General features: G+C 39.4%; 1 protein-coding gene across 1 annotated transcript in view; it reads right to left on the bottom strand.

The window, feature by feature from the left end:
• The window catches only part of DNAH8 (dynein axonemal heavy chain 8), a 407,368-nt gene that overhangs the window by 205,705 nt on the left and 183,894 nt on the right, over positions 1–17,769 (bottom strand). The window contains exons 35-41 of the mRNA XM_073884828.1: positions 16,104–16,267; positions 15,237–15,339; positions 14,131–14,235; positions 13,577–13,738; positions 10,505–10,729; positions 7,237–7,409; positions 5,481–5,659 (exon numbers count right to left, since the gene is read on the bottom strand). Of these exons, the coding sequence (XP_073740929.1) occupies positions 5,481–5,659; positions 7,237–7,409; positions 10,505–10,729; positions 13,577–13,738; positions 14,131–14,235; positions 15,237–15,339; positions 16,104–16,267 (1,111 nt within the window). The remainder of the gene's footprint in view (positions 1–5,480; positions 5,660–7,236; positions 7,410–10,504; positions 10,730–13,576; positions 13,739–14,130; positions 14,236–15,236; positions 15,340–16,103; positions 16,268–17,769) is intronic.

Genomic DNA, 17,769 nt, shown 5'->3' on the forward strand with positions numbered 1-17,769 from the left:
AGAGAAATGACCCAAATCAACAAAATCATGAATGAAAGAGGAGAGATCCCAACCAACACCAAAGAAATACAAACAATTATAAGAACATATTATGTGCAACTCTATGCCAGCAAGTTAGATCACCTGGAAGAAATGGATGCATTCCTAGAGATGTATCAACCACCAAAACTGAACCAGGAAGAAATAGAAAACCTGAATAGACCTATACCACTAAGGAAATTGAAGCAGTCACCAAAAATCTCCCAACAAACAAAAGCCCAGGGGCAGATGGCTTCCCAGGGGAATTCTACCAAACATTTCAAGAAGAATTAATACCTATTTTCCTGAAACTGTTCCAAAAAATAGAAATGGAAGGAAAACTTCAGAACTCGTTTTATGAGGCCACTATTACCTTGATCCCCAAACCAAAGAACCCATCAAAAAGGAGAATTACAGACCAATATCCTTGATGAACATGGATGCAAATATTCTCACCAAAATACTAGCCACTAGGATCCAACAGTACATTAAAAGGATTATTCACCACGACCAAGTGGGATTTATCCCAGGGCTGCAGGGCTGGTTCAACATCTGCAAATCAATCAACGTGATACAATACATTAACAAAAGAAAGAACAAGGATCATATGATCCTCTCAATAGATGCAGAAAAAGCATTTGACAAAGTACAGCATCCTTTCTTGATCAAAACTCTTCAGGGTATAGGGATAGAGGGTACATACCTCAATATCATAAAAGCCATCTATGAAAAACCCACAGCGAATATCATTCTCAATGGGGAAAAACTAAGAGTTTTCCCCCTAAGGTCAGGAATGCGGCAGGGATGTCCAGTATCACCACTGCTATTCAACATGGTATTAGAAGTCCTAGCCACAGCAATCAGACAACAAAAAGAAATCAAAGGCATCCAAATCGGCAAAGAGGAAGTCAAACTCTCACTCTTGGCAGATGATATGATACTTTATGTGGAAAACCCAAAAGACTCCCCCCCAAAACTGCTAGAACTCATACAGGAATTCAGTCAAGTAGCAGGATATAAAATCAATGCACAGAAATCAGTGGCATTCCTATACACCAACAACAAGACAGAAGAGAGACAAATCAAGCAGTCAATCCCATTTACAATTGCACCCAAAACCATAAGATACCTAGGAATAAATTTAACCAAACAGACAAAGGACCTGTACTCAGAAAACTATAAAATACTCATGAAAGAAATTGAAGAAGACACAAAAAAATGGAAAAACTTTCCATGCTCATGGATTCTAAGAACAAACATTGTGAAGATGTCAATGCTACCTAGACAATCTACACATTCAATGCAATCCCCATCAAAATACCATCCACTTTTCTCAAAGAAATGGAACAAATAATCCTAAATTTTGTATGGAACCAGAAAAGACCCCACATAGCCAGAGGAATGTTGAAAAAGAAAAGCAAAGCTGGCAGCATCACAATTCCGGACTTCCAGCTCTATTACAAAGCTGTCATCATCAAGACAGTATGGTACTGGCACAAAAACAGACACATAGATCAATGGAACAGAATCAAGAGCCCAGAAATGGACCCTCAACTCTATGGTCAACTCATCTTTGACAAAGCAGGAAAGAATGTCCAATGGCAAAAAGACAGTCTCTTCAACAAATGGTGTTGGGAAAATTGGACAGCCACATGCAGAAGAATGAAACTGGACCATTTCCTTACACCACACACACAAATAGACTCCAAATGGTTGAAAGACCTAAACGTGAGACAGGAGTCCATCAAAATCCTAAAGGAGAACACAGGCCTCAGCCTCTTCGACCTCAGCCGCAGCAACTTCTTCCTAGAAACATTGCCAAAGGCAAGGGAAGCAAGGGCAAAAATGAACTATTGGGACTTCATCAAGATAAAAAGCTTTTGCACGGCAAAAGAAACAGACTACAAAACCAAAAGACAACCGACAAAATGGGAGAAGATATTTGCAAATGACATATCAGATAAAGGGCTAGTATCCAAAATCTATAAAGAACTTCTTAAACTCAACACCCAAAGAACAAATGATCCAATCTAGAAATGGGCAGAAGACATGAACAGACATTTTTCCAAAGAAGACATCCAAATGGCCAACAGACACATGAAAAAGTGCTCAACATCACTCGGCATCAGGGAAATCCAAATCAAAACCTCAATGAGATACCACCTCACACCCATCCGAATGGCTAAAATTAACAAGTCAGGAAATGACAGATGTTGGCAGGGATGTGGAGAAAGGGGAGCCCTCCTACACTGTTGGTGGGAATGCAAGCTGGTGCAACCCCTCTGGAAAACAATATGGAGGTTCCTCAAACAGTTGAAAATAGAGTTACCATACGATCCAGCAATTGCACTACTGGGTATTTACCCTAAAGATACAAATGTAGGGATCCAAAGGGGTACATGCACCCCGATGTCTATAGCAGCAATGTCCACAATAGCCAAACTGTGGAAAGAGCCAAGATGTCCAACAACAGATGAATGGATAAAGAAGAAGTGGTATATATATATACAATGGAATATTATGCAGCCATCAAAAGGAATGAGATCTTGCCATTTGCAATGACAAGGATGGAACTGGAGGGTGTTATGCTGAGTGAAATAAGTCAATCAGAGAAAGACATGTATCATATCACCTCACTGATATGAGGAATTCTTAATCTCAGGAAACAAACTGAGGGTTGCTGCAGTGGGGGTGGGGTGGGACAGATGGGGTGGCTGGGTGATAGACATTGGGGAGGGTATGTGCTATGGTGAGCACTGTGAATTGTGCAAGACTGTTGAATCACAGATCTGTACCTCTGAAACAAATAATGCAATATATGTTAAGAAAAAAAAAAAGAAGACGACGATAGCAGGAGGGGAAGAATGAAGGGGGGGGGAATCGAAGGGGGAGACGAACAATGAGAGACGATGGACTCTGAAAACCAAAGTGAGGGTTCTAGAGGGGAGGGTGGTGGGGGGATAGGTTAGCCTGGTGATGGGTATTAAAGAGGGCACGTTCTGCATGGAGCACTGGGTGTTATGCACAAACAATGAATCATGGAACACTACATCCAAAACTAAAATGATGTAATGTATGGTGATTAACATAACAATAAAAAAATTTAAAGGGAAAGAAAAAAAGACTATACAGTATTCCACTGCATAAATATACAGTTTAAAAATTCATTCTACTTTCAATGGATATTTGTTTGCTCCTGATAATTTGCTATAACGATGTATGAGCTCATGTCTTCTTACAACTTGTGAGAGGAGTGGAAATTTTGGGTCAAAAGAGAGTATCTTCAGAACATTTACCACCTGTTGCCAGGCTGTTCTCAGAAGCAGCTCTCCCAATTTACACACAGGTAGGAAGTATTAACAGCTATAATTTCTACACATCCTTACCAACAGTGGTTTTGCCAGACTTTTCCATTTTTGCCAATCTGGCAGGAGTGAGACTGGCATCTCATTATTGTTTTATTTTGGGTTCTTAATGATTGGAAGAAAATCTTTTTTAATGCTGGATATTAATTTTTTTGTTAGCTATACATGTTAAATATCTTCTCCCACTCTATAGCTTATGTTTTGTTCTCTTTCTTAATTGGAGAAATATCACACAAGGACTGTGTATTCATATATATATATAAATGTAGATATAATATATATGACTGTGTATTCATATATATATTTCAGATATTATGTACATATATTAAAGGTGAGAGCTGGATGTGAATTCTCAGGATATCTATTACAGGGATATTCTCATATCATATTTAAAGGAAGGGCTGCATGGGTGGCTCATGATTTTAATACAAGGAAGCTCCAATGAACTTCTCCCCTACCGTACCCCCTTTCTTCCCTCCCAGAGGGAGGGACTGCTAGTCTGAACTTTGTGACAATCATCCTCTTGCTTTGCTTTGCTTTCTTACTATTTCTGTATACATATCTAAATGATATATATTTTTAATTTTACCTATTTTTTAATTTAAATAAATTTAATCATACTATATGTGTTTTTGTGAGACTAGTTTCCTTCACTCTATATCTGTGAGACTGTTCTATGTCAATGCATCGTCTTGTAGTTACTCATTTTCATTGCTCCCATAGCGCTGTTATACACAATTTCATATATATATACATTATGTTTTTCCTTCCTATATATATAATATATAAATTATATTTTCCCAATTGATGTATTTAGGCATCCACTCCACTGTAGAGGACACTAGAGTTGTTTCCAGTTGTTTGTTGTTTTAAGCAATGCTGCAGTGAACATCTACACACAGACCCCAGTGCATGAGTGTCATTTCTCTGACTATAGACCAGGAGGTGGGATAGATGAAAATACACATGGTGTGGTTTTTTCCAAGCAACTTTTTTACTCCTACCAGTAGCTGATGATTATTTCTGTTATGCTATACCTTGCCAATGGTCAAAAATGTCACACTTAAATTTTTTCAATCTGGTGTGTATGTACAAAATGGAATCTCTTTATAATATGTAATTCTTCAATTGCTGGTGACTTGATTTTCTTCATTCATGAAATGCATATTCAAGACTTTTTCTCTGTTTTCTATTGGGTTATCTTTCTCTCATTCATTCGTGGGCATTACTCATGTATTTGTGATCCTAATCCTTTGTAGGTAACATAGGTTGCTAATGCCTTTCCAAATTTCTGGCATGGCTTTCCTCTCTTTGGTATCCATCGATGAACAGAAGTTTTTAATTGAGGCTAAGCCATGTAACAATCTTTACTTTATGGCTTGTGATTTTTGTATTAAAAATCCCTTTCTCTGAGAACAAAGATATTTTCATTTATTACCTTCTAAAAACTGTATGGTTTTGCCCACCACATTTAGGTGTTTAATCCCCAGAACTGATTTTTATATATGGTGTAGGCATCCAATTTTTATGTGTGTAGGGATCTGATTTCTGTTGTTAAATATTAATCATCTCTTGTCCCAGAATGATTTATAGTAAAGTCTATCTCTTCATCACTGATTTACAATACCATCTTTGCCATATGTCAAATGTCCTTGGCCCATTTTTGCATTCTCTATTATATTCCACTGGTCCATTTATCAATCCCTGCACCAATACCACCATCTCTAAATTCTGTTCTAAATGATATCTTTCGTTTCAATGGGATTTAATTCAGGAAGGGAAGCCACATGTGTCATGGGTTTGCTATCTTGATCTTATCCCCTCTACCACTGTTTCAGGCAATAATAAATTGATTTCATTTTCACAATCCAATACACATTCAATTCATGGACTAAAATGCCAGCAATAGCACTGAACCATATGAAATTGATGACATCTAGCCATTTTGACCCAGAAAAATGGCAATATCATATGCACCAACCTATACACATTTTAGTGATGTGGAATAATATCCCTTTAGGTTAATATCAGAAAATAATGTTAAAGAGCAATAAAAATACATTCACCAACAATGATTTCACAGTGTTTGACACTTGCCTTTAAAAATCCGTCCTAGCCCTCGGAAATCCATTTGATCTGAGCAGTTAAACACAACCACGTATTTCCCCAAACATCTTCCCATGTCTTTCGTAGTTTCTGTTTTGCCAGTGCCCGCAGGTCCTGCTGGAGCACCTCCCATGTTCATTCCCAAAGCCTGCGCTAAAGTGATATAGCATCTGCAAATGGGAATCAGAGAAAGCACCAGGAGTGTGGGAGAACACATTACTGCCCCAAAGCACAAGCCAGAGTTGGATGTGACTGGAATGGGCCTGTTTATTTGAGAATTTGAGCCAGCCATGTAAAAGAGGCTAGAGTACTTGATATTCACTAGAGGTAGTACAGTGATTGCAAACATTTCTTGGGACAAGTTTCTAAACTCCTCAACCCTGACTTAAAACCTTCAGGCCTTCCTTGAGCTGTGGTCAGGATAAGTCATAAGTCAGGGAACCATATAAGCCGGGGTATACTGGCAGATGGGGAACAACTGGCCCTCCAGGAAAAATAAATAAATAAATCTGATTTTCATGTTTGCCAATTGCAGTGGTATGAATACTTCCACTAGGGCTCATGACAAGCTACTGACGTGATATCACAAAACTGGGAAGAGATGCTTAGAGTTGACTCTCAAAAGCTGGTATAAGGGTGCCTGGGTGGCTCAGTTAGTTAAGCATCTGCCTTCGGCTCAGGTTATGATCCCAGGGTCCTGGGATCGAGTCCCATGTCAGGCTCCCTGCTCAGTGGGGAGTCTGCTTCTCCCTCTGACCCTACCCCTCTCATGCTCTCTCTCTCTCATTCTCTCTCTCCCAAATAAATAAATATTAAAAAAAAAAAAAAAAAGCTGGTACGAGTCAACTCCAGGACACCATTGCAAATAAATCATTTTACTACGAAATTTTTCACTCATTGAGGTAAGTATAAAGAATAATATAATGAATCTTCTTGTATCCATGATCCAGCTTAAGTGATATGTGTTTCAGATCTAAGTAAAACTTAGTGAAGCTTCCTGAGACATGAAGCTTTATATGCAAACCTCAGTGGAAGAGGAAACTCCTGGACACATTTATGCTACAGTGGTGCTGGGCATACAGAAGGAGGCTGGATGAATCAAGAGACTAAAAACATAATACCTGCAGGCAGCCCTATTTAAAGGAACAACAGAATTAATCATTCTATGACCCAGTTTAAGTTAAGTCTATAAGTACTTATTGAGCATCTTCTATGTACAGCATATTGAACTAGGTGCCGTGGGATACGTAGAGATGAAAAAGGCCCAGTTCTCTCTGATGTCATATACTGGAAAGAACTGTGAGGAGATTGGCCATTGCCTGTTTATTCATACCGGGCCAAGAAACTTGACTTTAGGTATCCATTTCTACATTTGGAAAACCAGGAGACTAAATTCGATCATCTCCAAGGTCCCTTCCTTCTTTGCAATTCTAACGACTTCCCTTTATGGTGCCAGAGATATTTTTCATCTTGCGATCTAAAATTCATTACTTTATTACCCACAATGTTCAAGCTTGCTTTCATTCTTTTATCTTTTTCTGCTTCACAAAAATGTAATGCAGGTGTATGTTTAAGTAATAACCTTGGTTATTTCATTGTTAGACTGACTTTGATGAGCTAGCATAGACCTAACACAACAGCAAGATGCTTTTGTTAATATTTTGTTAATATTTCAAATGCAATTTGAAAGCAATGTTAAGCACATCGTTTAATTACAAAGTGGAATAACAAAAACTGAGTGTCCTACCTATCTGTTAATGGAGTGATGACAAGACGGTCAGTGCATCCCAGAAATTCATTCTGGTAAATAAAATCCACATCTGTAATAGACACCACAGTTTGATCCAAATCTTCCTTAAAATAAAATCTACTCTGTTTTAGCCATTCAAAGTCAGTAACTGATTTGATATGCATTTTTACCTTAAAAACATGAAATACAAAGAGATTACATACTGAATTGCAATAGCATAAAACACAAGCATATAGGCAGTTTTTATTCACTCCTTTGTGAACTGATTCTCATTTATTTAACATATATTTCTTGGGTCCCTCCTTGGGACTGACACTGTGCTGTGAACACAGACAGGCATTGTTCCTGACTTCTAGAGCTGACAAAAGAAGATAAAAGACAAACAGATAAGCAAGTAACTGCAAAAACAGTATGAAAAGAAATTCAGGGTTCATGGAAATATGTAGCAAGAGGATCCTAAGGTAGTCTAGGGGGCCTGAAAGGGATACTTGGAGAAAGAAATATTCAAACTAAAACCTGAAAAAAATAGTAGGAATTACCCAGGGAAACAAAACCAAAAGAAAAAAACAAGTAAGTTTTTTAAAAGGGTTGACTTTGTCCTAGGCAAAGACCCAGAAGATCTGGCTGCATGTTCAAGAAACTGAAAGAAGTTCAGTACAGCTAAGGCATCTGGGACTTGAGAGAAAGAGAGAGTTGAGGCTTCACAGGACATGGAAACAGAGTTGAGCAGTGTTCTCATAGCAAAAGGAAGCCATGGAAGGGATTAGCAGGGAGTGCACAGTCAGTTACGCACACGTGCCTTCCTATACCAGCACTGTGGCCAAACCCACCAACCTGCCGGGTCATCAGCATACACCTATGGGCAAGTGGTCCTGGGCTCCCACAGCTGTGCGTGCAAGAGAGAGAAACCAAGGAAGCACATTTAGGAACAACATCCCACCACAACCACATTCTCAGGCTCTTCATGATTTTCCCTGGGCAAACTTGGAGAAAACTCGGTCCTGCCCACTCAGGGCAAGCATCACAGGAAAGTGGTAAATGATCCCTATCACTGCTCTTAAACTCGGTCCCACTTCCAGGTCATTCAGCTGGCTTCTGACAACCCTGCCATGTTCGGGCCTCCATCTAATCAAGTCTCCATGCGGTGTACAGTCTTGCTTTTTGTCATCATCATTTGTTTATGACCTTGCTTCCCCCTGAAGTTAGGAATTCTGGCTTCTGGGCTAAAGCACAGTTTGTATTCATCACTTTAAGGGGCAACTTTCAGGTAACATGATCCAGTGTCTCCCCCAGGAACTCTCTCTCCCACACAGGACCTGCAGCCATGGAAATGCTGTCAACTAGCTCCTCTCAACAATCCTTTAAGATGGTGAGGAAGAGACAGAAGATGAAGAAAAAAGAATAGCTAATACTGATTGAGCTCTTACCGTGTATCAGGCTGTTCTAAGCATCATACATGGAAAAATAAAATGCAAATATGCCAGCCGTGACATCTCATTTTAGTTGGGATGCCGAGAGACCATGAGTTCAATAGTAATTAAGACAAAAAGAATACAGTTATGTGGTTTTAACTGTGTATCAGTTTTTCTTTTTAAAAATCCATTCTGTATATAGAAGTAAAGCTTTGCTCAGCGCTTAAATCTGAAAGAAATTTCTTCCATGGGATTTCAGCTTCAAGAGTCAGCGAGAGAGGGGCGCCTGGGTGGCTCCGTTGATTGGGCATCTGCCTTGGGCTCAGGTCATGATCCCAGAGTCCTGGGATCGAGCTCTGCTTCCAGCTCCTTGCTCAGCAGGGAGCCTGCTTCTCCCTCTGCCTGCCACTCCCCCTGCTTGTACTCTCTCTCTCTCTCTCTCTGTCAAATAACTCAATAAAATCTTAAAAAAAAAAAAAAGGAGTCAGCAAGAAATGTTAGCCCCATGCTCTTCGCAGATATAGTAATGGATTCCACAGGAGTTTCTTGAGGTGGACTTCAAAGAAAGCCAAAGTATGACAGTAACTGCAATTTAGTGAAAGCAGCTCTCTAGATGGTAAGGAACCATGGTCTGAGTATGCAGCTCTCTGGTGGCTGGCTTGATCAGAAGATCCAGAGATATATCCTAAAGCAGTGTTTCCTCAACTCGAACATGCATATATGAATCACCTGGGAATCTTGAAATGCAGATTCTGATTCAGTGGGGGTGGGGGGAGGGGGCTGGAGATTCTGCTTTTCTAACCAACTCCCAGGAGATGCTAATGCAACTGGTTGGCATATAATAATACTTTGAGAAGTGAGGATCTAGATTCCAGGGGAATAAATGGACTGCATGTCCTTCAACCTTCCATAAATATGACTTATCTGATAGAATTCTTTTTTTTAAGATTTTATTTATTTATTTGAGAGAGAGAGAACAAGCAGGGGGAGAGGGAGAAGCAGACTCTCTGCTGAGCAGGGAGCCCAATGTGGGGCTCGAACCCAGGACCCCAGGATCATGACCTGAGCCGAAGGCAGATGCTTAACCCACTGAGCCACCCAGGTGCCTTGATCAGAGCTTTTGATACAAGTCTGAAACCAGTAGTCTCTGATCATATTCTCTAAAAAAGAGCCCCAAGTTGTATGAATTACATGTCTCTGGTGTAGAAAAGAGATGCCTTTAAGATGAATCAAATCAATTGATGGTTGTTAAAGACAAAGATAGTCAGATGGTGTTGTATCAAAACCTCCTGGGCCCCTACCCTATAATGATAACCACTGCTTTAGGAGAACTTTAGCTTGCTCAAGACCTCTGGTTAGAGTTCTGCTCCTGGAGGGATTTCAAATACCACCCCTCCTACTCTCACCCTACAGAACCTTGTCCAAATCAAGCCCATGATGCCCCGTTGGACACTATCAATCAGACAAATATCAGTGAGACTTCTCTGAAGCTTGATTCTATTTGATCAAGACTTCTTTCTAAATGAAGCAAATAACTCATGACCAATCCCACTTATACTGTATCATGTCCCTGGTGATTTGGTATAATGGAACAAGTAGTTAGTTCACATCTCATCAGCTGGTTCCAGACTTTCAGAATGCCATATATGAATATACACATATGGTTGTTTAAACCACCAAATAGGGATATTTGTAGCCATGGTATATATGGAGACAGTTGCAGAAAAGGACCAAGTAGATGGAAGGTTCATATATGTTAGAGAATAGATATAATACCTAATTATTCATTATTAGGAGCACTAAATTGTTAATTAGTATACTAAATTAGTTTAAGAAAAAAAAAGATACTTTACCAAGTCATCAAAAATATCTCTCTGATGCACATGGATGGTAATCAGAGTTTCAAACTTCACTCTATCAAACTTGCTTAGGTCATGTGTTGTCTGACTAATTAGAGTATTTAGAAGGTCCAAAAATTTCTGATTGGTTATGTGCATGATTTTCCTGTCATCTTTTGCATTATTTAAAGCCTCTTCTGAATCATGTGTCCACAACATCTGAATTCCCAGAAGCCCCACCTATGCATCCAGAAGAAAAATAATAAGTAAATTTGCCAACTATGTAAAGCACGTCTATGATAAAATTTGGTGGTCACTCACCCAATGTGAAGGTGAACAAGGTTGACCCACTTTAAACTAAAAAAGAGATATGCATTTCTCCACTCCCAAAAGGGGAAAAATAAACATTTAAAGTTCTAACTACTGATATTTAATGACTTCAATGCAGAGAGATAAATAGTAATTTAAACGATGGCTACCATTTATGGAGTTGTGTGTGTTTTATGAAGGATGCTTAGGAAATTTTTCTATAAAGGGTCTGCGACCACCAGATAGCTCCATATGATGATTTTTCTTTGTCAAAGAAAGCAAACAGAATTACTAGACTCATTGTTGAGTATTTTTCTGTAGCAAGGTTTCCCAAAGGTCTCTCTGCAACTTCTAGAAACAGTACACTATCTCCTTTCTTCCACTCTCTCTATCATCTGTACCTTTTCCTACATCTACTTCTCTCTCTCTATATTTATCTGGAGGAGAGAGAGAGAGAGACAGAAAATGAGAAAGGGGAGAAGCTAGTACTTTTTCTCCTGATGGCGGCGTAAGGAAATTGGGACTGTCACCTTGCCTACAGTTTCTACCCCGGGAAAGGAGTAAAATTGTCGGAACATGGCCCACCCTCACCTTGCCACACCGGTCATCCCTTTAGGAGCTTTTGTTCACCAGCAGAGTCGAGCAACAGATCCAAGATCATTCGGACCAAAGGCAACCTCACATTTGGTGGAGGGCTGAGAGCAGAGTGAGTGGCATGGGGATACTACCGGGCACAGCCTTTAGTGTGGCTAAGGCAGGAATATAACCCTTTCCTTATCCCTGCCTCCTCAAGACTGCAAAATGTTTTCTGCTAGAGCAGTGGCCAATCCTGCGGGTCTGCAGGTGAAGATAAATGAAGGCACCCGACTGAGGTGAGAGCAACCTGGTGTGGAGGAAACCTCCCATGTCAGGAAGCTCCCAGTAGCAAGCCAATTCTGACTCCGATAGCAGCAGCTGATGGCACAAGAGAGGAAAAGCAAAAAACAAACAAACAAACAAACACCCAAAAAACAAAAATACCCAGCAGTGTAAGGCTATCTGATTTAGAGACACAGACCCACAATCTCTGAGAAATCACAGCTTAGTGGTATATTCTAAAAACTAATCTTTAAAAGCCTGGCTGGCTCAAAGCATGCAACCCTTGATCTCAGGGTTGTGTAGTTCAAGCCCCAGGTTGGGTATAGAGATTACTTAAAAATAAAAGGACTCTCCTGAGTCATCAAGGAAAGTTTAAATTATGTTTTTTACTCAGTTTATGAAGTCAGGAGACTTAATGGTGAAAACTGGAGGATGTCTCATTAAAATAAAAATAAAACAAGAATGCTCATTCTCCTCAGTGTTACTGCCTGTAATAAGATGTTAAAAATGCTAGAAGGGAATACACTAAAATGTTAAGTCCTCATTTCCAGATGGTAGAAGTAAGTAATGTATATATTGAATAAATATGCATGTATAGAATATATACTGGATGAATATATACCTTAATTACTCTTTAAAGCAATTTTTCCAAATAACTAAAATTTGCCCGCTAAAACTGTTTAAAATTTCATCTCCTTATTTGTGTCGTATACACACTACGGAAAATCCTGATGGCTGGTCAACCTTCCTGCTATATCCTGCTCAACTTCACTCCTGCTCTGAACTTGCTTTCAGCTCACCACATAATGTTGACTGCTCTGTCTAGACTAGACTGATCGTCTCCTCCAGAACATACGGGCGATCAGCCCTTCCTGGGAGAGGGAGAGTATACTGATTGGGTCTTACCAAATGAAGTATTCTATAAAACTTCATCACAAGGGTAATAAAGCTGATAAGGATATTAGAGTTTGCCAAGGAGATTATACAATACGAAAATATTAAATACAATATCAAAATATTCTTTCCAATAAAGGTTGATTCTGTATCAGTACTTGTGTCATTTGAATAAGTAATTTCCTATCATTTCAGCTGTCTCCACTGTGTGTGCATTAAGTTGGGATTTGGAGGCTGGGCTGGGAGGAACAGTTCGAGAAGCACGTTTGGGTAAAAACTGCCTATATTCTCCTCGGATATCTCTTGCCTTCTCTCCCACACTATCTCTGACCCAGATCACAAAGCATCCCTCTTCATTTATTTTGGCTGAAATTTGAAAATTTGAATGCAACTGTTGGCTCTTCTTTTCCTGCACCAGTTTTAATAATACTTGGTGCATCGTGAAGCATTCCTGAGAGCCTTAGGACGTGAGAGCTATTCAGGAGAACACGTGCTCCAACCTCAGGCTCTTCAAGGTCCTGTCCTGTTAGGAGGTTAGTTGCATGACAAGGCCTCCTTTAAAAGATGATGCCAACTTTTAATCCCTTGAAGTGAAGATACACAAAAGGCGAGATGGATTTTGTTTCAGCAAAAGCTATGCTCATTCCTTTTATATAGGTCTGTATTCCTGTCTGTATCTGCATCTCTATCTATCCACACATAGACATATGGAAAATATGCCATCTAATCCATACACACATAGATGTCTTTCATATACAGATAGGTGTGTCTTGTATGTAAGATGAAATTTTCCATCAGTGAGCTTAGTCTTAGTGTTATCCTTAATGATGGGAGAAGAGTGGCAAATCCTCTTCCGGAGAATGGGGTGGGTTGGCCTAGAACGGTGTAGGCAGACATGCAGGCAGCTGAGGGTGGGAAGGCCTCCCTAGAGTTCAGAGCTACGACAGCTGCCACACCATCAGGCCAACTGCTTCCCGAGTATCCTTCCCCCTTATTTCCATCATTCTAAACATTACATAGTCTCACCTGTGCTGGGAAGTGATTGAGGAAAGGTAAGAGTTGAAATCCTGAATCGCTGATTTGGTAGAATGCAGATCTAATTATATTATGTAGGGACGACATCTGCATTTTTAACAAATCCATAAGCCAAATCTCCACAGGACCTTTGGCCATAATAGGACCATCCAACTAAAAAATGTATTACAGATATATTACAAATTGATAATAATTTCTTATTTTTACAAATGTCACACTTCACTTGATAAATCATAGTACCTCAGGGCAAAGCAAATAATTTTACACAGTATATTCAAAACACGAGAAAGATCAACTAATATTGTAGGTGGAAGGAACTAGAAACATCATCTGGTCTAAAATTTTCATCTTCCAGATGACAGAACAAGTCTCAGAGAAGTCAAATAAGTTACTCAAACTCATCTGTAACCAAGCCAGGGTGAAAGGACTAGGCCCCAAGTCCACCCCCCTCCTCCACTCTCTGTTGTTCAAAAGAGAATTGCATTCTCCTCAACCTAAATTTTTGAAGAAATCCAAATAACAAAATTGTAACCAAGTGAAATTACAATAATTTTTTCTCCTTCTCTTGATACGACGGCCAGGATATGATCGTAGTCTTTTGCATGAAATGTCACCTCATTTATGTTGTCAGATACTGCAGGGAGATGTGGCTACAGAAAGCACAAGACAGAGCAAAAACATCATACATGAGACTAAACACAAAAGCCACTGAGGCGTATTCAAAAGCCTTAACATATATTGACTTTGAAAGAGATTAAGAATTTACCTCATGGTGTCAACGAATAAAGACACAAACAAAGCACTGCTTTGACCCCCGACTGACTTGGAGGCCCACTTTTTAAGATCCAGCCCCACAGCCTGTTTCCTGCAAATGCCCTTGTTCCACTATCGAGGCTGGACTAAGACTGTCGCCTTCCTCCACATGGAGACTGAACCCCGCACTTCCTACTCACGTCCCTCCCAGACACAGCTCTGTCCTGCTTCTCTCCTGTTTCTCTCTCTGCCTGACACCAGCTTTGACTTCCCTCCTCTCTTTTTGCTTCCCTCCAGCTCCCTGGAAACCAGCAAGGAAGACATTAGTAGTGGCTTCCCAGATTGCCAAACCAGACACAGCTCTGGAATGGGGTGTTTCAGTGCCTCCCACACCTGGTTCTTTGTCATTTTTCTCTGCTTTCTGGAAGTACGGCCCTTGGAAATGGCTAAAAGCACTTGAGAAGCACTTGGATTTGGACAAATCTAAACTACAATCCCTATTTGATCTAAAAATATTTAGACTAAAATGCTCACGATAATGAATTACATTTGGTGAGCACATACTGTGTTCTAGGTACTTTCCAGTACACGATCTCATGTAATCCTTATGACAATCCTTTAAGGTGGGAACCATTAACATCCTTATTTTACAGATGAGGAAACTGAGGCACGAGAAAATTAAGAAGCTGGTTAAGGTCACTCAGCTGTTGAGTTGTATAATCAGTGACTCTTGCCTCAGGTTGATGAGCTCAGAATACACAGAAAATAGGACATTTTATCCTCAACATAATTTTTAATACTCTCCTGCCTGTTCTTTTTAGATGCTAACTTCGTTTTTATTATTAATTATGTGTGCTGTGTAAAAAAGCAATTTAGGTAATAGATTTTAAGATTATACCTGTATGGTGTGGGAGTCACTGGCTTGTCCAAGAATTTCCAGGAGAACTGGATCAGATACAAAGAAGAATCTTGGAAACAGTAATCTCTTCTTCTCCAAATACCTTTAAATAAAGTCATGTTACCAAATGACTTTTTCTGAATTATTAATTTTTTTAAATTTATTTATTTGAGAGATAGAGTGAGCAAAAGAGAGAGAGCACACATGAGCAGGGGCAGAGGGAGAGGGAGAAGCAGGCTTCCCCGCCGAGCAGGGAGCCTGATGCTGGGCTCAATCCCAGGACCCTGGGACCATGACCTGAGCCGAAGGCAGACGCTTAACGACTGAGCCACCCAGGCGCCCCGAAGTTAAGGGTCTTGAGAAGAGTGAATCCTAGATGATCCAGATGAGCCCTAAATCCCATCATAAGAATCCTCATAAGGGACACACGGGAAGAAGAGGAGAAAGACATGAGAAGACAGAGAGATCTAAATTATGTAGCCACAAGCCAAGGAGCTCCTAGAGCCACCAGAAGCTTGGAGAGGCAAGGAAATACTCTCCTGTTAGCACCTTCCGAAAGTGCTGACACCTCGATTTCAGATTTCTTGCCTCCTGAAGTGTAAGCAAATAAATAAATGTCTGTTGCTTTAAGCCACCCACTTGGTGGGAATTTGTTACAGTGGCCCTATAAAACTACTAAAATGTCTTAACTCCTCGACCCCAAATCTATGGGGTCTTTTTTTGCAGGAAAATTAAATTTATGCTAAATTCCTAGAGCCACTTCAGCCATCCCTACCAAACCAGAAATGCCGTCAATATTATTTACTTGTATGGGATAAAACACCATCACATATAAAATGAGAGGAAACTTAAAACTTCAGCTCTTACCCTGTGAGTGACTTCTGACATACTTCCAACTGTTCGTGCAAATGAGGTAAAAGCTGCCCCATGGTTTCATCTCCAACACAGCAACTGATCACGTTGGGGTTCTCGTGAGCTCGCTGCATTATCTTCATCCATGACTTGTCAATATTCTGAAACCGCTTTGCTTCCTAAAAACAAACTCCTAGTTAGGAAAAATTAGCATTTGAATAAAGCAAAGTCTTCATTTTGGAATTTCCTAGAGTTCCTCAGACCAGCTTCTACTCGTTCTCAGTCTACATAATTTAAAGGAGCAATTTTTTTTATCTGAATTAATTCTGGACAACAAAAACCCAAAGTCATAAAACTGCTTACTGAAATACTGCTTTGTCACAATGGGGCTTATCGCTGATTTGTTTTCTTACATTTAATACATTTTTCAAAATGCCACACAATTAATTTGCAGAGCTATCAACTTAAAGCTCAAATCTAGTCTTTCAGCACCCCAGGTGTTTGGTTTGATGAGCAAACTGAAGAAGCATGAAAATAATTTGATCTCAAGATCCTCTGAATAATTACAGCTCAAAAATACCCCAGGAAAAAGAAAAAAACAAAAAACAGTGAAACCCCAAAACAAAGCTTCATTTACATTTTTGCAAATGAAATTTCCCTATTTACTATGGATGATATTAAGCTTTGCATTCAATTGTAAAAATGCCTCTAGAATGGTATAATCTTGACTCCTTTAAAACTTTCAAGGGTATTTTTTAAAACAATGCAATTTTCTGATTGAAAAAGAAAAGAATTATGTTCAAAACATGTGTTGTTACAAAGGGATATGAGCCCTTTTCAAAACCCTTTTATCCTTGATTTTTAATTTATATAGATCCTGTATTTATAGAAATCCAGAAAGAGCAGACTTAATTTCATAAGAGGGACATTACCTTCATAGAACAAAGTTATTAGTAAGTGTATTTATTTAAAAGGCCCAAATAAAGCTATCTCAAAGATTTTTGTTAAGGGCTTCTAAAGCTGTTTCTTTGCCCCATGATATATGTCTGATCTATTACTGGTCAACTTACTAATAGTTAATTTGTGCTTACACAATACAGATTAATTTAATTCTACTCGCAGAGGAAGATTATAAGGTTACCTCTTAGAAGAGATGAACTACTATAATTTAATAGCACCATATTTGAATGTACCTCACATCTTCAGACAACCTGGAAATTTGAAAATATGTGAGTTTCTTCTTTCTACTAAAAAAAATTAAGAAATCAGCACATTTTTATGATACATGTCTTTCTCTGATTGACTTATTTCACTAAGCATAACATCCTCCAGTTCCATCCACATCGTGGCAAATGGCAAAATCTCATTCCTTTTGATGGCTGCATAATATTCCATTGTGTATATATACCACTTCTTCTTTATCCATTCATCTGTCGATGGACATCTTGGCTCTTTCCACAGTTTGGCTATTGTGGACATTGCTGCTATAAACATTGGGGTGCACGTACCCCTTCAGGTCCCTACATTTGTATCTTTGAGGTAAATACCCAGTAGTGCAATTGCTGGATCAAATGGTAGCTCTAATTTCAACTGTTTGAGGAACCTCCATACTGTTTTCCAGAGGGGTTGCACCAGCTTGCATTCCCACCAACAGTGTAGGAGGGTTCCCCTTTCTCCCCAT

Source organism: Callorhinus ursinus, unplaced genomic scaffold (genome assembly GCF_003265705.2).
Source record: "Callorhinus ursinus isolate GAN/ISIS: 27379988/994484 unplaced genomic scaffold, GSC_fseal_2.0 scaffold59, whole genome shotgun sequence".
Taxonomy (NCBI): Eukaryota; Metazoa; Chordata; class Mammalia; order Carnivora; family Otariidae; genus Callorhinus; species Callorhinus ursinus.